The 24,549-nt window shown below is 35.1% G+C and overlaps 1 protein-coding gene across 6 annotated transcripts in view; it reads right to left on the bottom strand.

The window, feature by feature from the left end:
- Nucleotides 1-3,076: 3,076 nt before the first annotated feature.
- Nucleotides 3,077-24,549, bottom strand: part of KLHL5 (kelch like family member 5) — a 79,245-nt gene continuing 57,772 nt past the window's right edge. For 5 of the 6 annotated variants that reach the window (XM_087434198.1, XM_087434195.1, XM_087434199.1 and 2 more), the window contains 5 exons: nucleotides 19,995-20,219; nucleotides 15,826-15,988; nucleotides 10,347-10,559; nucleotides 8,600-8,771; nucleotides 3,077-4,679 (listed from right to left, as the gene is read on the bottom strand). In XM_087434198.1, coding sequence (XP_087290324.1) covers nucleotides 4,623-4,679; nucleotides 8,600-8,771; nucleotides 10,347-10,559; nucleotides 15,826-15,988; nucleotides 19,995-20,219 — 830 coding nt within the window. In that variant the 3' untranslated portion in view covers nucleotides 3,077-4,622. The remainder of the gene's footprint in view (nucleotides 4,680-8,599; nucleotides 8,772-10,346; nucleotides 10,560-15,825; nucleotides 15,989-19,994; nucleotides 20,220-24,549) is intronic. The other variant, XM_087434196.1, reaches the window with a different exon arrangement.

The following is a 24,549-nucleotide window of genomic DNA, read 5'->3' as shown; positions in this document are numbered from 1 at the left end:
GCTTGTTGGTCATTTGCATATCTTTATTGGTCCTTTGCCCATTTTTAAATCGGGTTGTTTGTCTTTTTGTTGTTGAGTATAGGAGTTCTTTATATGTTCTAGATGCTAGACCCTTATCAGACATGTAATTTGCAAATATTTTCTCCTATTCTATGGTTTTCTCAGTTTCTTGATAGTGTTCTTTGATGCACAGCTTTTAATTTTGATCAAGTCCAATTTATCTATCTTTTGTTGCTTGTGGCTTGTGCTTTTGGTGTCATATCTAAGAAACCATTGTCAAACCCAATGTCATGAAGATTTATGCCTACGTTTTCTTCTCGGAGTTTTATGGTTTTAGCTCTTATATTTAGGTCTTTGACCTATTTTGAGTTAATATTTATATATGTTGTAAAGTCCGGGTCCAACTTCATTCTTTCACATGTGAATATCCAGTTGTTCCAGCACCATTTGTTAAAGAGAATATTGAATGATCTTGGCATCCTTGTTGAAAATCAGTTGACCATAGTTTATTTCTGGACTTTCTATTTTATGCTATTGGTCTACATGTTTATACCAGTACCACATTGTTTTGATTACTGTAGCTTTGTAATAAATTTTGAAATCAGGAAATGAGAGTCCTCCAACTTTGTTCTTTTTCAAGATTGTTTTGGATCTTTTGGATCCCTTGCAATTCCACATGAATTTTAGGATCAGCTTTTCCATTTCTGTAAAAAGGTCCATTAGGATTTTGATAGAGATTGCATTGAATCTGTAGCTAATTTGGGGAGTATTGCCATCCTAACATTATTAAGTATTCCAATCCATGAACATGTGATGTCTTTCCATTTATTTAGGTCATCTTTAATTTCTTTCAGCAATATTTTGTACTTTTCAGTGTGCAAGCCTTGCACCTCCTTGGTTAAATTATTCCCAAGTATTTTACTCTTTTCAATGCTCTTGTAAATGGAATTGTTTTCTTAAATTTCCTTTTCAAGATTTTTTTGGCTAGTGTGTAGAAATACAACTGACTTTTGTGTGTTGATCTTGTATTCTGCAACATTACTGAATTTATTAGCTCTAAAAATTTTTTTGTGGATTTAGAATTTTTAATATATAAGATAATGTCATCTGCAAATAGAGAGTCTTACTTCTTCCTGTCTAATCACGATTCCTTTTATTTCTTTTTCTTACCTAATTGCTCTGGCTTGAACTTCTACTACAATGTTGAATAGCAGTGGTGAGAATGTGCATTTTCCTGATCTTAGGGGGAAAGCTTTCAATCTTTCACCAGTCAGTACGTTGTTCACTGTGGGTTTTTAATGAATGCCTTTTAACAGGTTGAGGAAATTCCCTTTTTTTCCTAGTTTGCTGAGTGTTTTTACTATGAAAAGGTGTTGGATTTTGTCAAATGCTTTTTCTTATCAATTGAGATGACCATGTTATTTTTCCCCCATTCATTCTTTGTCTGGCTTTGGTATCAAGGTAATGCTAGCCTTATAGAATTAATTAGGAAGTGTTTCCTTCTCTTCTATTTTTTTTGGAAGGGTTTAAGAAGAATTGGTGTTAATTCTTCTTTAAATGTTGGTAGCATTCACCAGTGAACCCATCTGGTCACGGACTTTCTTTGTTGGGAGGTTTTTGATTACTGATTCAATCTTTTTACTTGTTATATGTCTGTTTTGATTTTTTATTTCATCTTGAGTTAGTTTTAGTAATTTTTGTGTTTCTAGGAATTTGTCCATTTCATCTAGCTTCCCTAATTTGTTGGCAATAAAGCTTATTTTTGATGAATAAATTTGTTTATGGTTCAGTCACCCAAAATACCATGTAATTTGTCTAATATTTATAAAACTTGAAATGTATATCACCTTTTCTTGCATTTAGTTTTCTAAAGCAAAATGTATATAAAATTCCATAAGAGATTTAAGCAAAACTTTCCCCCAACACCAAGGAACCAAAATTTTCCAATAGGAGTGTGACTGGTATAAATCTTACTTCTAAAAAGCATAAACTTTTTTTTTCTCTTTATTAAAATAAAGGTTTCCTCACATAAAATGAAACCTCTCTTTTTCTGCCTAGAAGCAGGAATGATAAGAGTGCTGACTCCTGAGCCAGACTGCAGGCATTTGAATCCTAGCTCTGCCACTTACGTGCTATATATAACCTTAGGGTTAACCTCTCTGTGCCCCAGTTTCCTCATTTGTAAAAAGGGGAATAATAATAGAATCTACCTCATAAGGTTGTTGTGAGGATTAAGTGCACTAATGCATGCAAAAAACTTGGTTCCTAGTTCATAATAAGCATTCAATAATTATTAGCAAATACTATACTTTTCATTAGGGGGTCATTAAATTGGGGTTAAAATAAATAGCAGCTAGCTAGACATCTTGATGGAGAGGCTAATAGTAAAAGTCAAGGCAGCAATGTTGGTTGATGGATACAAGGAAGAGCCATATTTTCCTCTAGAATTATAAGACCCCAGTCTAGGAGAGGAATGAATGTTTTAGTGAGTGCTCTGTCACCAGAAAAGAAATAATTCTCTTTACTAGTATCCGGGAGAGCAGGTCCTATTGACTACAAAAATGCATGAGAGAGATCCTCTATCAGGGTAGAAAATCAAAGGAAATGTTCTTCTAATGAATCCCCTAAAGGAAAGGTCCTCAGAGAGGAGAATCAGTTCTTTTACTTTAGCATGAGTCTGGCTCCTATGTGGGCACAGGGACCAGAGAGTGGATGAGTGTTCCAAGGAATGATCTCAACATAAGTACTTCTTTTCAAATCACAGGTCTGGGCCTTCAAAGAAGGCATGATATACTGACATGTTCCTGCTTTTGAAATTTTGTTTCTTATACCTTTTCCTCCTCTCTCCTTTCCCTTAAATACATAAATATACTCCAAAGCTGATCCCTCCTTGTCAGGAAAATAATTGAATTCCTATCCATAATATAATGAATATATGAAATATTAATGTATTTGTCATTATCACTATTATTTTCTTAGTGGCCACACCAGTAAAATGACTACAGGATTTGTTCTGGGAATAGAATTACTCAGTTTCTTGGTTTGCAAAGTAGAAACATTTCATAAGCATTCAAAATCAGCTCAAAAAAAAAAGTTTTAATTTTTCTGAGGAAGATTCACCCTGTGCTAACATCTGTTGCCAATCTTCCTCTTTTTTTGCTTGAGAAAGATTAGCCCTGAGCTAACATCTGTGCCAATCTTCCCCTATTTTGTATGTGGATTGCTGCCACAGCATGGCTGATGAGTGGTGCAGGTCCACACCCAGGATCCAAACCTGCAAACCTGGGCCACTGAAGCAGAGTGCGCTGAACTTAACCACTCTGCCATGGGGCCAGCCCTGAGTTAGTTTTAATTTTTAAAGAAAGCAACAAAAAGGCACCCTGATATAAAATATAAAAACACATTAACCATAACATTGTATTTTAAAAGATGGGAATTTAGTTTATACTCATTTTATATTAAGATATAAGTTAATGACTTATACTTTAAAGGATTTATCATGTTACTGCCCAGTGCATTTTTGCAAACAATAAACAATTCAGAGAATAGTATTAACATTCATATATGTAATTAGAGTTTATGAATGTACAAAACTTTGAGTAATAAACACTAAACTTATGTTTTAAACATTCAATAAGCCCATTCCCCCCAAATTATTTGATTACAAAGAAGCACAAAGGGTTACTAATTGTGGCAAAATGTAAGAAACAAGGCAGGGGAGGCAAATACAGAGTTGAGAAGATAAGAATATCCAAACAGTTTTATCAATATCAAAAGACACCAAAACATCTCTTATAAAGGAAAACAAATCCATATACTTAAATATTAGTTAGGTGAAAGAATATTATAAGGTATATAACATTTATTTTTTCTACATAAATTTGCATATCTTAAATTTAATGCAAAACACCATGTTTCAATTCCAATTTGAGAATATCATAACATGGAGTTCTTGGTGAATCTAGATGTGATAGGATGAATATTTAAATAGACCCCAAAGATCATATCAAGTTTTTTTGGTCATTATTGTTTTAACTCTTTAATGTTTTTCTTTATTCATTGGACTAACCCAATTTTAGAAATAAAATCCACAACCAAAGCACATATAATGCAGCTATTTCTGAAAAAACGAACTAGGATAGTCTTTAGTATGTCATTAAAACAGTGGCCGTGGTTAAACAAACAAGCAAACAAACAAATAGAAATTACTGCAACTCATGTATGATAAAGTTACAAAGCAAAATGTTACAAGTTTTATCTAGTGTATTTGCACTGTAATAAAAGAAATCTGGATAATGTGAGTAAAATGTGCTTGATTATTAAGAAATAAAATGCCCAGTAAACACTAGGTTGTGTTTAGGAGAAGTGCATTTGTCCTCACATTTTATATCAGGAATGTATGTTCACAATCTACCAGCTGTAGTTTTGATTTACTAAGAAATGTAAGTATTTAATCCTGGTTCATCCTCCCTTGTTTTAACATCTTCACTTGGAGATCAGGCACTTTGTGCCCAGGCATATGGCATTGCAAATTTCCTAAAAATGCATCCATTGATAGTAGAATATTTGTACTAAAGTCATAAAGGAAGAGGATATCTTCATTTAGAAAACAAAGTACTAAATTATAATTTTACAGTCACGACACAAGCCCCAGCTCTTCCTAGGCACAGTGGAGCAACCTAAAAAGAAACAAAAAGACATATCTGTTGGGTTTGTAGGTAAAAATGTTGATGATACCACACCAGTTGGTGAAATATTGAAACAGTCTGTACTTGTTGCTAAAGAGCTGCTGCTGCCAGCCCCTGCTGTCCTGCTCTCATCCTCAAGACTCCCCTTCTGATGTCAAAGTTTCATAGACTAAATTGTCCGGGGTATATCACGTGATTATGTAGTATCCACTTCTATTTAAAGGTAATTTTTTTTAACGGTTCAGGAATTGGTCTACGTGAAACACTATTTTGGCCAAAATGACGCACAATAGGAACATAAGGAAATGCTGAACACTTAAAGTAACTTTGTGACCAATATGGAGAAAATAGCAAGTATTATCCAGAGAGGCCCTGTAACAGATGTGCTGTCTCAGAGAGAGTATACACAACACACTGCATGCCTAGGATCTTCTTATTCCAGGGGAATCAGTAACTACATTTTTTGACTGCCTTCTCCGTGCATGGCTGAAAAGTCTCAACACATTCTACCACTTTTTAGCAGAGTAAATAAATATTAAATACCACCCATCCAACTCCCTAGGAGTGGAAACAGACCTATGAATAAATTTTATGACAGTGAGAGAGAAGTGTGGGGTGCTAGAGGAAGGAATATAATCTTCTTATAGATAAAAAATAACTCTTAAATTTTTCACTTATTGTCTTTTTTTTTTTTTAAAGTACCCTAGACACTGGGCAATTGATAGTGGAAATAAAAGTGTGGACAAGGATAGTTTTTAAAGAATGACTACTTTGAGCACAGTAAGAATCTACGCATTTGAACCAAGAGAATTAAGACATTAGCATTTAGGGAGGGTGACTGATAGAAAGCACCAAGAAAGTTTGCTTTGTACTTATATATGTGGGGGTATGTAATAAAGTGTTTCTGTCAACTACATGATATCAAAATGACTTCCTAATCAGTTTGACCTCTCCCCAGACCAACGAGTGGATTTTAAGAACACATCAGAATTCAATTATAAGAGAAGTCTCAGTTGTTCTCCATCTGAATCAGTCATTTTGATCACTGTTATCTCTTCTTGAACAATCAAATAACCTATTTTAAAACTGTATCTACTTACAGTATTCTAGGAGCTTATTCTAATACTTATTCTAAGTCATTTAAATCAAAACGTCTGTTTGTAATTAGCAGCTGTTCTCAAAACACCCAGACACTAAATTCCTACATTGCGAACAGCTGATGTTGTCATGACAACCAGCTAGAAACTTTAGCTTAGAGAATTTATAAAATACAATGAAGTCACCTCCTGGTTTGAGTCAAGGCTGGTAGCGGGGTGAGTGGTGGCTTAAAATGTTATAATCTCATTTCATTCCCTGCACAAATGTCCTCTCATTCATTTGTTGGAACGTTGGAAAGGAAAACATTAATTTTTCAGATACTATGGTTATGAGTTCACATTTAGGTGCTTTAAAATAGTAATAGGCATGCAAACAAAATAGCTGTATGGTTACAGATTATTAATTTTGATACAGAGTGATTCAGCATAAAGTACTAATTATCTGTAATAACAAGTGTCAAATACTGGCCAATAGATTTCTTTATAACTAGCCTAAGGGTTTAAATCAAATACAATTCAGAAAAAGAGATTCTTCTATCTCTTATGGGCTCTTTGGTTATCATTCACAACTACTTCTGCCATGGTGGGAGGCTGATGGTAGGTAATCAGACAATTTCTAGTGAACTCCTGTTGCTCTAACTCAAGCCCTCAAATTATGCCTTTTTCCCTCCCCCAAGAGATCTCACTTATTTAAGAAACAAGATCAAGGTCACACAATGTAAGTCTCTTCTTCTATCCTTCTCTTCACTTAAAAACTCCCTCTACCTTTCTACATTCATACTCTCATCTTTTCCGCCAACCTTGGAGGAGAAGATCTTTCCTTCAGTCTGAGGAGGACCTGTCTTTGCTCTCAATTCTGTTTCCCACTCTTCTTTCAGGAAAAGTGCTCTTCAATTTTGCTCTCTTTCTAGCATCTGGAATCTCTCTCTACTCTCTTGTTTTGACCTCTGTTGTGAAAAAAAAGCATTAGCTCAAATTCTAACTCTGCCATTTATTTGCTGTGTGACCTTGGGTCAGCTATTTGACCTTTCTGTGTCTCAGATTCCTTATCAGATATAGTGGGGAAATAATAGTTTTTACCTTATAAGGTTATTGGGAGGATTAAATAAGTTCTTTAAAGTGCTTAGAACAGAGCCTGGTACATAAAATGTGCTCAATAAATGTTAACTATCTATCATCACCATTTTAAAATCGCATGCCCCTCTACCGCCTATATTTACTTTTATTCTTCTCTTTACTGTTTACACTGCGTAGTGGCTTCCGCTTCTATCACATTCTAAAAGGTCCTTACAACTTCATAAATAAAAAATCATCTCCATTCTTCCTTGTACTCTTGAACCTCTCTCCTCTCTTTAAAGGCTCTATTCCATTATCTTCTAAGGCACTCGCTGATCACCCTTTGCTGTTTTTTTCAGAAGCTGCACCTCTCAATCCAACCCAGTAACTGTATAAAGAAAGAATAGACAGGACTTGGTAATCTCTCTCAAATCCATTTACATATTTAACACTTCAAGCCTTACAACTGAAGCAATCTTCCAAATGTTTTCCTGTTATCCAGCCTTCACCTCCCCTGCCCCTAACCCAACTTACCCTGTCCCCAGCTGCTGGCACGTGAACTTTCTATTACTGTATCATTCTCTTGGCTAAAAGTCTCCACTGGCCTCTCATTACCAAACTCTTTAGCTTGGCCTTCACAGACCTCTATCCTGACCCCAACCTTCCTCTCCAGTGAGAACTCCTACTCTTCTCAAGAATGGATCCTTATAACCTGACACACTTCCTCAATATATCCTGCATGTTTCTGCTTCAGTAACATTTCTTTCATGTTTTCTCACACAATTTCCCCTTTTTTTCTACCTTTTCGAATTGGATCAATGCATTAAGTCTTAGCTTAAATCCCACCTCTTTCTCACTGAAGCCCTTTCAACAACCATTTTCTTTTTTTCTCTTTGATTTCCTACACCACTCACTGCCTATACCATGGGACACTTCATACCAACTGCTCTACATTGTGGGTTCTCCCCTTACACATGAAGACTTTACCTACCTAAGTAGTTAAATTCTATGACAGTGGGGATTCTCATAAATTTTGTTTTCTTGACAATACTTACCATTGCTTCTTGTAGGAAAACTTTGGCTTAATTAAACATCTGATTGTCTTTTATGTATCAGATACTGAATTGGGGCACAAAATTCCTGATTCTGTTCTTGGTGATGATGGAAAGAAAGGTCTCAAAAGATCATTCCTAGAAGTGCTAGGCCTTCCCAGAAATAGACATAGTTGGAATTTTTTCTGTTAATAAGCTTGCCAGGTCAAGTTTCTTACTTGTTAATGTAATTTAGTGTTGCCATCTTTATCAGGTTATGACCAGACATTTGATCTGCTCCCAAATATCAGTGGCTTGAGTATTTAAAAATTATTGGTCATTTATGGGTAAGTGGTTCAAATTTTTCTGACTACTATCTTTGTTTCTTATTTTCCACAATCTCCCCTGTTTTTTTACAGCCTTCTTGTGCTCCTATTAGCTCTATCAATGCTAGAACATCCCATCAATTCCCAGCAAGCAAATGTTGGCAGAACAATTAATAATAATTTCTCTGAGTATTAACTTACACTTTAAAGATACTTTTGGATTTTAATTATATTATAAAATTAAACATTCCTTCTTGTTTTCTTATATTTAATTGAGGGATGACTATCATGTTTATGCTATATATTTCAATATTGGACAAAATTGAGAGGATCTGTTTTATCAATAGAATTATTTTAACAAATACAGTGTAAGTGTAATAACGAAAAATGAAATGCTATACCTGGGTCCACTCATTTGTCTGGGGATCATAAGCTTCCACTGTATTAAGATAAGTTTGTCCATCATACCCTCCAACAGCATACAATTTATCACCGAGTAAACAGACCCCCACTGCATCTCTGCTGATGCTCATAGACGCCACTGCAGTCCACATATCTGTTTTAGGATCATATCTGAAAGAAAATTTTAGAACTGGAGCTGACATTGTTTTCACAATATTTTTCATATAAATAGTTTTGTTCTTTAAACCTATCTTTTGTCTTATTATCTGCTATATAAAGTACATTTGAACATATTTTAGAGAAAAATATCAAGATGTTCTGAAAACTTTTACTTACAATATTATAGATTCATTTAGCAGATGCATAACACTTAAACTATTCGAAAGAGCTAATGCAAATACTAAAAACTATTTTAAGGTTTTAGATTGCCTACTGAAAATCTGAGAAAAGCAATACGTGAGGCTCTATGCAAGATGACTTACAGCTTCAATCACTGAAGCTGTCCATTTCTAAACGTTCTTGTTCCTTTCATGAAGTATGTTAACTAGAACCGCCAAAAGTTGTCTATCTAAGAGCAGACACATCATACTAAGATGACCTACATTGCTCCTAATACCTCTTGTATCAATGAGCAACTTTTCATTAGGTGCAGTACTACAGTGAGCCTGTAATTTATGGGGCAAAGTGAATAAAGACTTCTATAGTCCTTTCCCGGATTACAACAGGTGATAAGCGTAGTCTGAATTTTGTTTTCCAAATACAGGTGAAATGCAGGTGTAATTTTCCTGCTTTCTCATAAAACACCAACCAACTCTGCTTAGCATTTGACAGAAAGCACTCACTGTCATCAACAAACCTTTTTCACTTTTTATTCTTCTTCTAGTCATTTATAATTGATTAAATAATACACACACACTCACTCATTAGCTTCCCATTGCTCTTTAAAAAATCCTTAATAACGCCTCAAGACTCTACATGATCTGCCCCCGTCTTCACCCGACTCCTCCTCCTTTCTTGCCGCTCTCTCTATCACTCTTTTTTCTCCAGCTACAGTGGCTGCCTTCCAGTTTCCTGAATGAACATATTCCTTTCTGCTTTGGGGTGTTCATACATGCTCCGATTGACTCCACTTCCTGAATCCATTGAGTTTTCTCCATTCCTTGAACTAGATTGAACACAACAGACAGGAGCCTGAACTACTGTCCAAATCTTCCACTGATGTTAGGCTCTTTACCTGGCCCCATACTTGAGTTTCATGAGGCCAGTTTGGATGACTTGTTTAAGCTTTTAAGTCTTATTAACCTTTTATTTTATTTTATTATTTTATATTTCATTTTATATCAAAATGTGTTAGAAATGTCCCTATCCTTTTCATTTCTTATTTAGCCTCCGGCCCCTAATTCATTCTCTGAAATTCATGAAACTCCTTTTCTTTTCTTATTATGTACAGTGTCCAGTACAAAATAGGTACACAACAAATGTTTGTCATTTGATTCAATTAATAAATTATATACTCAATTCTAAGGTAAAGTTTAAGTAGGCAGTAATATGATGAGAGCAGAATCTGAGCAGGCTATTGGGAGACAGACTGAGAAATGGCCAGAGCAGACAACCCAATGTTTACAAAGCTCCTAAGGAACTGCCTCACATGTGGTAGATGTTCAATAAAGAGTTATTAATTCATCTGGAAGTGTCACAGGCTTATATTTGTTTTTTTATCCCTAGTTTTCCTTCACAGGAAGTTACCTCTCCACACAGTCTGAGAGTCTGGAAGTCAGGTTGGATGCGGGAGCATCGTGTCCTCCAATAGCATACAGCAATCCATTCCAGGTAGTCACCCCTACTCCCCCTCTCCTTTTTGACATTTGTGCACAGAGTGTCCATTTGTTAGTATGAGGATCAAAACATTCTACTGATTTGAGACAAGAACTTCCATCACGACCACCAACTGCATAAAGTCTGTAAAGAGAACAAACAGAATGATAAATAAGAAATAGTGCTACTATTATGCTTGAGACAAAGAAGTTATTCTTATGGTATTTCGTTGAATTCAAGGTGCCATCGATTATAAGACACACTGTCAATTTATGTGCCATCAAGAAAGAAGATGAGCTATCAATTAAATGACACATGTATATATCATATATATGTATACACCAGATATCACTGCGTATACATAAAAAAGAAAACAAACTCACATGAAAGCAATGACAACTATTTCATAGCTGCCATCTATTTGACAAGTCACCACTGATTGTAAGATGTACTGCAATTTTAGAGATGTTAAAATGTCTTAGTATTGATAAAATATGGTATAAAAATATACCACGACTTATGTCTTAAATAGCTATGATAAGACTTGGTTATAAAGGAAATAAACAGCTTCTCTGAATACCTACCACAGATTAGGCACTTTACCTGTATTAATTTAATCATCACAATGATGCTATGAGAAACCATTTGCATCCCTATTTCACAGGTGAAGAAACGTGCTCATGGAGATTAAGAGACTTGCATGGGGTCACCCAGTAAGAAGCAGAACCGGGACACATAGTTATATTATTGAGCAGTTGTACTGTCAACAGTCATCTGGGATGTACTTGTAATAGTGGAATAGGAGAATAAAAGGATAGCTTGAAACAATGGTATATAAATTAATATTTATTATATATGAAGAGTGATCCTTCATTAATTTAAATTACTGCAGAAATGGATACTGTGAGTTATATAAAATAAATATGATATGTTAATGTCCTAAATGTTGCCTAGTAGATCAATTTTAATTCATTATCAATCAATATACTACACTAATTTAAAAGAATTTTACTCCAAACTTAAAATATATGTAAAATATTTTAAATATTTGAACATCTGAATATTTTTTACTAAGCACAAAATCTTCTTGTACTTACTATTCACTTGGGAAGCTTTTTATGGATATTTTTCTATTAGTTTTTTAAAAAGAATAATAATTTAGTTCATTGCTGATACAAAAGGTCACATATTTTGAATTTATGGATACCTTAGTTAATACTTCAGTATTTCTTTATTCTTAAGAAATAATATTTGAACTATACCAAATTTCTGCCCAATAAAACTCTAAGTATTTATGTTTGGGTAAATATAGATATTTTAAAGACATATTTTATAATTTTAACTCATTATTTAAAGTACACTATGCCACTCAAACTGGTTCTTGAATAAGATGACCATATCTTATAATAACACATGACTGTAGCAATATCGTGTTCTAAACTTAAACTATATTAATAGTATGGAAATCAAAATTTATTTGAAACTTTAATCTGCTAAAATTTTTATCTGTTATAAGCTAATTTGTTACTGTTACTGTTATTTTATTTATTTATTTATTGTTTTGTTACTGTTCTTAATATTAAACTGTTCTCATCTTTAAGTAATACTTGGTAGAATAATTATCTGAATATCAATCACAAAATATTAGAAGGCGTCAACAATTAGAGAATATCAATAATTAAAAATACACGTACGTACACACACACAAACACACATACACACACAGACACACACACAATAGACTTCAAGGCACCCCACTCTCTTAATAGTGAATTCATGGGTCTCTATTGTGAAAAGTGGTATAGTACAGTGATTAAGAGCATGGACTCTAGAGCCAGACTTTCTGGTTTTGAATCCTGGTTCCACCCCGTACTAGCTGTGACTGTGGACAAGTTATTTAACCGCCACCTGCCTGAATTTCATCATTCATAAAATCTATTAGCCCTACCTCATAGGATTATTGATGATCAAATTTAAAGTACGACTTTGAACAGTGCCTTACACATAATAAACATGGTGTAAATGTTTAAAGGGAAAAAAGAATTCTGTCTCTACTTGTATTCTTTTAGGGAATGGCATTTTTAGATCTTGAGTGTACAAACAACATTTATACCGAGCTTATATTAAGGGCTAAAGTGTGTTGGTAACACTTTCTGAAGAATCATTCTCTCAAGCAATGGTTTTTAAACTGTATTCTAAGAATAGCGTTCTGTGGAGGACTTGAGGGAGTCCCAAAAATGGTTTATATGAAATTCAAGTTTTAAAAAGTAGTTTTAATTTTCAAAAATATCACCTAGCTCAATTAAATGCCATGGAAGATTCAGAACTCATCTCTCTTCCCCATGACAGTATCTATTACAATAAAAAGAGAAATATTATATCAAATTGTGATATATCGTACTATATATTTAAAAATAAGATTTAGGTCTTGCCTGACTTTTAAAATTATGATCAAGAATGCAAGTGATTAGTAGATATTGTTTGAGATTCAACTTAGGAAAAAAAGATTTCTACTACTTTCAAATTACTTGAGCAATTTAACTGAAGAGTTTTCTGAGATTTCAATTAAATTGAAATCTAGTAGTGAAAATAACTTAACCATTTTCAACTTCTTATCTGTGAATCAGGATTTTCTTCATACTGGACAACCAAAACAAAACATAGAAATAATCTGGGTGTTCTTTAAAACAGTCTTATTCTTCTACATTGATTTTTACAGTAAGGAAATATTACAAACTCAAACTTATAATAAATTTAAAATAAATTTATAATAAACTTAAACTTCCATTTGCCTTAAGTAGTGAACTTTTTGTAAGATTTCATTTGAAAGAGAGATTCTACTGCCAAAAATATTTGCCAGCCAGTGGCTTAAAAGTAGCCTGAGCGATTGGAAGTCTAAATAAAGCTTCTTTCTGTCAAACATGGTAGAAAGAAAAATTTTAACACTTAAAAATTTTTAAGATACAGAATTTAACTCATAAAACATTGAAACACTTCCTTCCTAAAGAAGCAACTGTATTTTGCAACAAGAAGCATTGTAAAATAAGTTAAAACAATAAAAATAGTAGTTAATCCAGGCTTATTCATTTCATAGATTAAAAAAAACTGAGGCACAGAGAAATGATTTGTTCTAAATCACAAAGGAGTAGTAGAGAAAAGATGCATAATTAATTTTTTTCAATCAACCACATACTTTTTTGTTTTCAACTAACGTAAATTCTATTTTTTCCAGATTCTGGATATGTACCTAAAAATGGAAACTGACAAAATAGTTTGAAACATTGCTACTTTGTTTTAAAGCAAGCTTAGAAAAATGCTGGTTGATGGATTAACACATCCTCTTCTTGGGGTGATTAAGCACCACTGCATCTAAGTGGTACCAGGATATTCTTCAACAAGGTTGCACACTTCAGATTACGTGCTGGGTACTGTGCTAGGTCTAAGGAACAGAAAGTTGGACCATGTCACTCAGGACCGTGATCTACTATAGGAGATGGATCAGTCAACTACACTAATAGAGTAGCACATGCTGCAACACAATTATACACAAATTATGCAGAGTAAATATGCTGAGGATGAAATGGACAATGAGCGCAGGGGGAATGAGGAGATGGGAGTGGGGATTGGAGAAAGGTTTCTGGAGGTGATTTTTGAGAAAGTTTCTAGGATGCTGAGTTTGCCAGGTAAGAAAGTTGGGGAAACAACATTCTAAGACAGACGGTATGGGTTAAAAGATGATAGGAGTGTGAAACAAAATGTATTTTTCACAAATAGGTTAGTTCTGCTGGTGTGTAATATGCACGGGTAAAGGAGAGAGAAGAGTCTAGAGAGGTGGACAGAGGCAAGATCATAAAGGAGCCTTGGTCAGATAAGCTATTGCAAGGTTTTAAGCAGGAAAGTGACATGGTCCTATTTGTATTTTAGGTAGAACATCAGGTGAGTCTCTAAAATGAGGGATGAAAGGGAGAGAGTTAAGGTTAGGGGCAAAGTGACCAGTTTGGAAGATATCCCAATAGATCAGTTACAATCACAATGTAGATATACTATACTTTCAAAATAAAATGTCTTAATATTTAGTAGATAAGAGATGCTTAGCCTCTGATACGATTATTAGGTTGCCACAGAATTATACTCAATAAATTGTACTTTAGGTAGGTTAAAGACTGAAATATTTATTTCTCATTAGAGATAAGGAAAGGTAAGAAAGTAAGATACTTCTATGCCCAGAAGTCCAGGCTACCATAGGTCTGGAAATCAGGTTTTAGAGAAGGCAGTTATTCTTCTGTCCTCTATTAGAAATAAATATTTCTAGCCAGAAATAAGGGCCAAGAAATATGCCACTGAACAAGAAACAGTCCAATGAACAAATCCCAAAAGTTTACACTAAAGGATCAAAACTGAGAATATTGTTCAGTTTTCTTTCTTTTTTCTCTCTTACTATACTCTGGTGGCTGACTCTTCTACCAAAGAATTAGCAAAGATATGTAGTGATGAATTTTGAAGTTCTTTCTTTAGCTAAAACAAATGAGGGGAGGAGTATGGAGATCAGATACATTTAAAAAGTGGGTTTCTATTTCTCTATCTTACTTGTAATAGTGCTAAAAAATAACAAAAAGTAGGATGTAACTAAGAGGAAACAAGCAAACAAGGAAACAAGACCCTATGTCATAAAATATAAAAATTTTACTAATATCTTCTCATTTTTCTTTTAATAGTCAACAGAAGTCTATAAGTAATTTTAGGTCTCTATAGTTTAACTTTGATTCCTTCATCTTCTGGAAATGATGATAAAACATTTTAAGTGAGTCAAGTTACGCAGCAAACAACTTTTATTTAATAACCATACAGACCTTCATTTTATGGAAAGAAGGCTTGAGAAAGATATGTATTTAGTCTCTGAGTCCCCAAGAGCTATTAGTGATGGCTCTATCCAAATCTGTTTACTCTATTTAGAGCAGACATGAAGCACCAGAGCACCTCTTTCTAAATCCATTCCACTTTTCACCAGTTTACCGAGACAAGAAAGAAGTGAAAGTAAAGATAAATCAGTAGAAGAGATTAGAAGGAATTATTTAGGGAAACACTAGAGAGATTATACTACTTTTAAAAGACTATATACTTTGAAAGCTATATAAACCACCAGATTTTTTGCTATACTGAATATTTATATAAAATTTCTTCACTCAAAATGATAACCAGAAATTTATAATATCTTACATTAAAATGAAAACCTAACTTAATGTTGAGCTATTTATATTTAGAACTATTATAAAAGAGACTACTTTAGAAGTTTGTTTATATCACTCAAAGTATTTCTTTCATGATTTCTGTATATCTTTAAGTTGAATGTGATTTAGCTTAATAAATTTAGCTTATTGTATTTTAAATGGAACTTTAAATATTTCCTTACTTTCCACTTAGTACTGCCACACCTACTGTGCTCCTGGGGGTGGACATAGTGGCAACAAAATTCCACTGGCGAGCCTGAGGGTCCCATCTTTCCACTGTATTCAGATAGCTCCAGCCATCATGCCCTCCTACTGCATACATGGGACCTTCCAGTACAGCCACACCTACAAGGAGACAGGAAAGAAGTAATGATTTAAAAATCACATTTTGATTGAAATATAAGTACAATGAACGTTACACATGCAAATTTGACTAAGCAAAGATTTACGATATAGATATCTGGCTTCTTCACACCTCCTCTTGGTAGGTAGGTTGGTGGGTGAAGGGGAGAAACAGCACCATAGCTCTGGTCTTAAAAGTTTTAGAGGCAGTATTATGAAGTCCAACAGTGGAAAGTTATTCAAAACTACACAAGGTGCCCATATTACCACATTTAAAACATTTTTCAATAATATGAATTTAAGATATATTTGAAAAACTATTTCTATTCCTTTACCTCTATTAATTCAAATTCATGAGATTTTACTATGGTAGTTAGATTTGCTACCATAATCTATTGATGTGATTCATCACCAGGGAACTGAGCCAGATTCATCTGTTCATTTATTCAACAAATATCTATTGAGTTTCTACTAAATGTCAGGCACTTAATAAAACATAACAGATAAGGGCTCTGCCCTCATGGACCTAATATTTTAGTCAGGAAACAGACACAAAATATATTTCAGGTATTGATAAGTGCTAATAAGAAAAATGTAACAGAATAAAAGGGCAGAGAGAATCAGGGAGGACCTTTCTGATAAGGTGACATTTGAGCAAAAACGTGAATGAAATTAGGAAACCAGACATAGAGATATCTGGGGTAAGAGAAGGTGAGGCAAGGAACAGTGTGTACAAAGCCCCGGAGGCATGCTTAGTGTGTTTCCAGTACAGCAAGGAGGCCAGTTTGGTTGAGCAGGGTGAGTGAGGGGGAGATGAGGGAGAGTGTAAAGCCAGATCACGCAGGGTGGTCGGGACTATTGTAAGGACTTGGGATTTTTTTTTTTTTCCTGTGAGGAAGATCAGCCCTGAGCTAACATCCATGCTAATCCTCCTCTTTTGGCTGAGGAAGATGGGCTCTGAGCTAACATCTATTGCCAATCCTCCTCCTTTTTTCTCCCCAAAGCCCCACTAAATAGTTGTATATCATAGTTGCACATCCTTCTAGTTGCTGTATGTGGGACGCGGCCTCAGCATGGCCGGAGAAGTGGTGCATTGGTGTGTGCCCGGGATCCGAACCCGGGCCGCCAGTAGCAGAGCACGCGCACTTAACCGCTACGCCATGGGGCCGGCCCAGGACTTGGGATTTTATTCTAAATAAGATGGAGAGCCAGTAGAGGGTTTTGAGAAGAGGTGCGACATGATCATAGTCAGGAGAAATACAAATATGTATCACTTAAGGGCCAAAGTACAAATTCTGTGATACAAATATATTTTAATTTGTGAAATCATGGCCAAATGAGATATAAATATTCATCATTCATGTATGACCCAAACCAACATACCATTCCACTCAGTATTGGATACGGGATAATACACACACACATACATCTGTAGCTCCAATTATATATAACATATATCCAATTATATGTGTATGTAATTAATCAAAGGGCTGAAAGAAAAACTAAGGGGTCCATCTAGTCCAGTTCCTTAAGCAATAGCTTTGAAAAGAAATTTTAGCAGCAGAACCACTTTTTCAAATAAAATATTTATGTAATTCTCACATATAAAGAGATAAAAGGAATGTTTAAGTAAAAATTTCTTTTATAAGTTCAAATTTATAACATTTATTTATTAAAAGGTAAATCAGTAAGAACAAGGCTTTTTTTTTTTTTTTTTTGGTGAGGAAGATTAGCCCTGAGCTAACATTTGTTGCCACTCCTCCTCTTTTTGCTGAGGAAGACTGGACCTGGGCTAACATCCGCACCTATCTTCCTCCACTTTATATGGGACACCGCCACAGCATGGCTTGACAAGCAGTATGTCAGTGTGGGCCAGGGATCCGAACCCCAGGCTGCCACAGTGGAGCAGGCGCACTTAACCGCTATGCCACCTGGCCGGCCCCGAACAAGGCTGTTTTGAATGACACAAAAATTTGAAATAAAAACTTAACTTTGAACTATATGATCATTCTCCTTTGAACCTGCTGCAGTTCAGTAAAGTCTTTTGTATGATATCTAGAACTAATGATAGTGTTCCATGCACAATCTAATCTGCACATAGCTGAATCATGGGCATTCTCACTCTATGTACTGTATCTATAAGAATTTACCTTAAGTTAGAATTAAGTTTCTTTTCCCCATAGTGGGGGAAGTATGCATTTGAATCACACTATTAACCCTGGATTTTATGGTCAACCCAAATTTTTAAGTCTTACTCATGCTGCTTTTAAGTTATATTTTCCTATTCTGTGTCTATGTAAGAGTTAATTTTACAAACTCAAGAGTAATTTATAGTTTTCTTTGTTAAATTTCACATAGTTAATTTTAAGCTCCTCTCTCAGTACCTTAGCCCTAACACTCTGGTTTTACTTTCTCACCAAACTTAAAATTTAAGATCACCTTTCATTGAAACCTAATCGTAACGAGTAGAATCTCTTGTCTCTTTGATCTTCTGCTGTACCCACTACCATATCAATCTTTATGCGTACATAATTTTCCTCACTAGCTACTGCCTTTTTTGAACAGCATGCACTCTGGTGCTCAGTATTAATAAATTGAATATAGTATAATGCTATGCTATCTAAACTTAACTCTGTCTTCACTGCTACTCATCCATCTTTTAATATGATGACCTATCAAATTCTCTACTGAAACTATTTTAAACCTTTTCCAAACTGTAATAAATTGAGAATATGGTCACAAATTCTTCTGATCCCTGAATGCATGCTTATTTTCAATGTGACTCTGTACCTCCTCCCATCAAGAGAAGGAGTCCTTTTCTCTACTCTTTGAATCTGGGCTTGCCCACGTGACTTGTTTTGGTCAGTGGGACATCAGCAAACATGATGCAAGCAGAAGCTTGCAAAGTGTCGGTGCATTGGGGCTTGCCTTCTCTTGCTGCTTTTGAAACTCTGTGACTGCCACCATGTGAAGAAGTCTGGGCTAGCCTGCTGAATGATTAGAGGCATGTGGCCCAGTTGCCTCTGCTGCCCAGGCCAACAACCTGCCCACCACTACACATGTGAATGAGGCCATCCTAGATCATCCAACCGACCTGTCAGCCCACCACAGATTCATGAGAAAACCCAGCAGAAATCATCCAAGGCAGCCCGGATCAGAAGCACAAACCAGATGAGCCACAGATCCATGAGCTAAATAAATGGTTGTTGTTTTAAGCCTCTAACTTTTGGAGTGGTTGGTTATGTAGCAAAACCTGGGTGATATAGATACATTTCAAGCCCCACCTAATTTTAATTCCACCTCATTCACTCTCATCGAACAGTTCTTTCTATTTCACCTATTCTTTCTCCTATGAGAAAAGAGAGGTCACCTGATCAAGATGCCTAAATTCTCTCTGTCATCACAGAGTGAGCCATCAGTTCCTTGAGGGTAAAGATAGTGTCTTCTTCATCTTTGTATACCTACAGAGCAAAGAGCATGGCACAGAGTACATGCTAATCAATATCTGCTCAGTAAATCATTGAATGAAAGAATGAAAAGTCTATCAGGACAGACATTCTCTGTGCCACCTCAAAATTTTTCTGGGTTTTTACTCATTTCTGCTTGAAAACCAGGGGATATAGATGAAAAACAATAATGCTAAAGATTTTTAAATAAGTATTTCAATTAGGTTAGATAACATTAATTGTCAACACAAAACACATTTAAAAAGGTGGTTTTTCAGTCCATCATGCTACACTAAAATCCTTAAACATCCATGTTTTTATTTGTGCTGGTTGCTGCCACATTTATGTGTGTTTTCTATATATTATGTACATTATGTCTATATGCTTATTTTCTCTGCTTCCACTTCTCAGTTAACAAGGAGCATGTGAAGGAATGCTTGGTGACTGATTGTTGCTGACTCAGCAGCAGCCACACTGGTCTTCTTCTGCCTGGTACAGAATGTAAGAAGGCTGTGGAAGCCTAATATATGATGTTAGGAGCAAGTCTGCACAGTTATACTCACCAAGGCCATGCCTATGTGTGGACATAGGAGGCATTACACTCCAAGTTTTTGTTTTAGGGTTGTAGCATTCTACAGTATTCAAAGTCTTCAGTCCGTCTCTTCCTCCAACCACATACAGTTTGTCATCTAACACTGCAACACCGAACTGCAGCCTCCTCCCATTCATATTTGCTACAGGAGTCCACATATTTGTACGGAGATCATACTTTTCAATACTTGTTGCTCCTTAATAGTAATATATAGAAGTTATGTAAATAAAAATTTCACCACGATTGAGTAATGTATGAAATTATACATACAAAAGTATAATTTTATTTGCATTGACAATAAGACTTTTATTATATTCCAATAAACCCTTGCATGATCTGGCCCTTGCTTCATCATCTGGCATACACCAGGCTCCAGTATTAAAAGGTCAAGTGAGAAAGGATTATCTGTCAAAGGAGGCTGAGAAGCAACAGCCAGAAGTGGGAGGAAAAGCAAAGTAGTTCAGTGTCTTGGAAGCCAAAGGAAAAATTTTTTAGCAGGTAGGACTATCAACAGCGTCAAATGCTACTGAGAGGATCAAGTAAGATGAAGACTAAAAAGTATTACTGGATTTTGCTATATGGACGTCTTTGATGACTTTAGGGAGAATTCCCTTGTTTGAATGGTTGAGACACGACTGGGAGGTGAGGAAATGGAGATAGTGAGCACAGATAATTCTTCTGAGAAGTTTGGCTATAAGAGGGAGAAGAGATAGGAATTACTAGGTGGGTTGAGGGAGGTTTTGTTTTGTTTTGCTTTTAAAATGGTAAAAACTTAAGTTTGCTTAAATGCTAATGGGAAAGATCTAATTGTGAGGACAGAGCTGAAAATACAGGAGATTAAGGGATCCTAATTAACAGTGTGAGGTTCCTGAGGAGGCAGTATCAGAGCACAGGAAAAGGGCTGGCTTTCATAGGAGGAGGGAGCGGATACATGTTCTATTGCAACTGGAAGGACAAGAGCATAAGTGTGGATCACGTGCTTTGGGAGCTATGAATGTAGGAAGTTTAGGAGTAACTGCTGATGGTGTCTACATTTTTTAAGAATTGGAAGATTCAAGAAACTCTTTTGTTTTCTTTATGAGGTGGTGAGACCACTGGAGTTAAGGAAAAAAAACCTCCACTTCTCTAAAAAAAGCCAAAAACAAACCCAACTCCTCAGTTATGAAGAGTTCAGTTAGTGTCTCCTTTGCTTCTAAGTTTCTAATACAACATGCAGTCAGTGCTATTCTTATAGAATTACAAACAGGACAAACATTTATTCTAAAGTATTTGTTACAATTAGGTCATCATAGCACTAAATACTATTGATAATCTCCTAAATTTTAGAAAGAGTTTTGTTATATATATAGAATATTATATTTTATCATATATTATAGTTTTAATTATTTTTTATTTACCCTACAAAAATTTTAGGTTATTTGGGATAAATACCAAGTCTTTTTCCATCTCTGTATTCTCATAGTACCATAAATAGACTCCCTTGTACATAGTAGCTGTTCAAAAATATTTCTGAATTTGAATAATCTTTATAATTTTTAGCTATAATGAGATTTTATCATACATTCAGATTATTTTATGTAATAGTATACTTGACTCATTCTAAATTTGATCCTAAAAGCTTCTTTCTTTCTCAAATAAAAAGGCAATGCTAATCATCTCTCCTCAGTAATGAATTTAAGGAATATTTTTTTCATTTGAATTTTAAGTTATTTCTTTTAGATATAGCTCACTAAGCAGTATCATAGTCTTATGAATTGGTAACTAAAAATTATCTTTCTAATATCAAATACAATTCTTAAAACATAAAATCTTAAAACATAGTCTGAAATATATATCTTAAAAAAAAGTCTAAAAATAACAAAATCCTAATAATTGCAAAATTCTATGTAAAAGCTCAGAACTTCCCCAATTTATACTGAAGGATTAACCTTTAAAAAAAGTAGGCACAAATAAATTCTAACATTTTCTTAGTGGCTATTTAGAACCATTACTGGCGTATTTGTTGGGTATACTAAACAGATATATGAAGGGACCAAGAACCAATGACAGACTACCATCCAACTAACACAAATTACTCTTCATCATAAAGACATTGGGAATAAGCTAAGTTAAGGCCCGGGAAGATAGCTTGAATAGGATAGAAGGTCAGAGTATTACTAAGAAAGACTCAGAAATAAAGTTGGTCAAGCTGCAAGGGCCAGATTACAGAAAGTCCTGAAATCTAGAAAGAAGAATTTACATCTTACGTGGTAAGAAATAAAGATTGCTGGAGTTTTTGAGCAGAGCAATGACACGTTAACAGAAGAGTTAACAAAGCAGAGAGTATGGTCTCTAGAGTCAAAATGCCTGTTTGAATTCTGATTCCATCACTAATCAGTTGTGTGATCCTGGGAAAGTTACTTAACTTCTCTAAGTCTCACTATCCTCATCTATAAAAGAGGGCAATAAAAACATTCAGCTCTGAGAGTTGCTATGAAGATGAAATGAAATAATATAGTCAAGTGCTTAGCATAATGCCTGGCACATATTAACAACATAATGAATGCTATTCCCACTAAATTAACGTGATCAAAATATGTGAGCTGACAGGAGGCTAACAGGAACTAGAAAGATAGCAATGGAAATTTGGAAGAATCAGACCTTTTTGAAAGAAGTCACTTAGTGACTGTCAGAATTTAAAGTCTGAAAGAGATAGAGAGAGAGAGAAACAGAGAAACAGACAGTAGCCATGTATTATTTACTTTGGGTACTTAGTATCTGAGTTCCTGTCTCATGCTTGGGGAATTTTCCACTGCACGTATGAGCCTTGATGAGATGCAGCAACCCATCTCCCAGAAAGCTGAAAAGACAGATACTTATTCTCTTTGTCCTTGGAAGTTTAGGGCTCAGGACTGACCTAAAGCTAGTCAAATGGATGCTTGCACCTAGGATTTAAAATCGAAAGCAGGAATTATACAGAAGCAGGGACAGCGGATGTAGTTCCTGTCTGTTCCTCAATAGCCTTTTAGTAAATTCCTTATCTGCTTAAACGAGCCAGAGTTACGTCCACTGAAGAACATTTAATTACAATTCCAAGTTCTCAAGTCTGGGATACATGGGCAGAGAGGATTTGGACACCGGAAGTTTGAGGTGAAAGCTGAACACCAAATAGATATTTTGTACAAGTTGGAAATATGAAAAGAAAATCAAAGTGAGAGAGTATAATTAACACAGAGATAACAGTTAAAGCCTTGAAAAAGAGAGGGAAAGAAAGAGGGGAAGAAGAAGTGCTAGTAACGACTACAAAGCCAAGTACCAGCCCCAGGCACACAGTAGATACTTAATAAGTATTTGCAGACTGATTATATGGACTGTGGAGATCTCCAAAAATGTTCAAATATTTATACAACACTAATGAGTTATCTTACTTTATGTATTTCTGTTCCACTCAGTCATTAAGCCTATATTTAGAACTTAAGCATCTATAAATACATAGCACTATGTTATATGGGATAATATCTATCTATCTTCTTTCTTTCTTTCTTTCTATCTATCTATCTATCTATCTATCTATCTATCTATCTATCTACCTACCTACCTACCTACCTATCTATCTATCTATCTATCTATCTATCTATCTATCTATCTATCTATCTGCTTGTTTCAATGAACCTAGAAGTTAAATAACAATACAAGATTTTCAATTAGAGCTAATATTTTTATATTCCTTAGAAATGTCATATAGAAGAGAAACTTTTAGATGTGGTTAATGCATGAAGTGCTTCTGTCATACAAGTAATTCAAGAGATGGCAGAGGACAACCTTCATTCATTCGAAAAATGATGCCGCGTATGTGCAAGACACTGTTCTAGGCTCTGGGAATATATTAGTGAACAAAACAAAATCCTTGCTTTCCTGGATCTTATTTTGGGGGAAGAGGTAGACAGACCATAAACAAATGTATCAGGTGCTGTGAAGAAACATAAAGCAGAGTAAGGAGATAGAAAGTAGTAAGCAAAAGATTAGAAAGTGATGGGCTAGAGGTTGCTACTGAATGGTCATGGAGGTCCTCTTTGGTAAACTGACATTTGAGAGGACATCTGAGTGAATAATTTCTGCTAGGCATTCTGATATCAGGGAGTAGACATTCCAGTGAGAGGGAACAGCTAATGCAATATCCCTGATGTGGGATAATGTTTGGCATGTTAGATGAACAAGGAGCTCAGTGGGGCTGGAACAGACGGAGTGAGGGGAGAAGTCGGAAGAGCTGAGATCAGAGAGGTAGCCAGAAGTCAGAGAGGTATTGTCAAGGAATTTCAGACTATTAGTACTAGGAATTCAGAGGAAGGGGAGATCAATGTATACTTAGAAATAATACACAGAAAACTTCTAGCACAATACCTGGCATCTAGTAGGCACTATACGTGTCTGTTGCTATTATTGTTACTATTAGTAACAACTGCTGCAAGAATTGTACAAAGAATTCCCCAACACCCTTGACCCAGATTTCCCAAATGTTTATGTTTTACTACACTTGCTTTCTATGT

Source organism: Ceratotherium simum, chromosome 8, assembly GCF_057802395.1.
Source record: "Ceratotherium simum simum isolate JZ-2026a chromosome 8, ASM5780239v1, whole genome shotgun sequence".
NCBI lineage: Eukaryota > Metazoa > Chordata > Mammalia > Perissodactyla > Rhinocerotidae > Ceratotherium > Ceratotherium simum.
The sequence above is the reverse complement of the archived record's forward strand: the minus strand, read 5'-3'. Positions and strand labels throughout refer to the sequence as shown.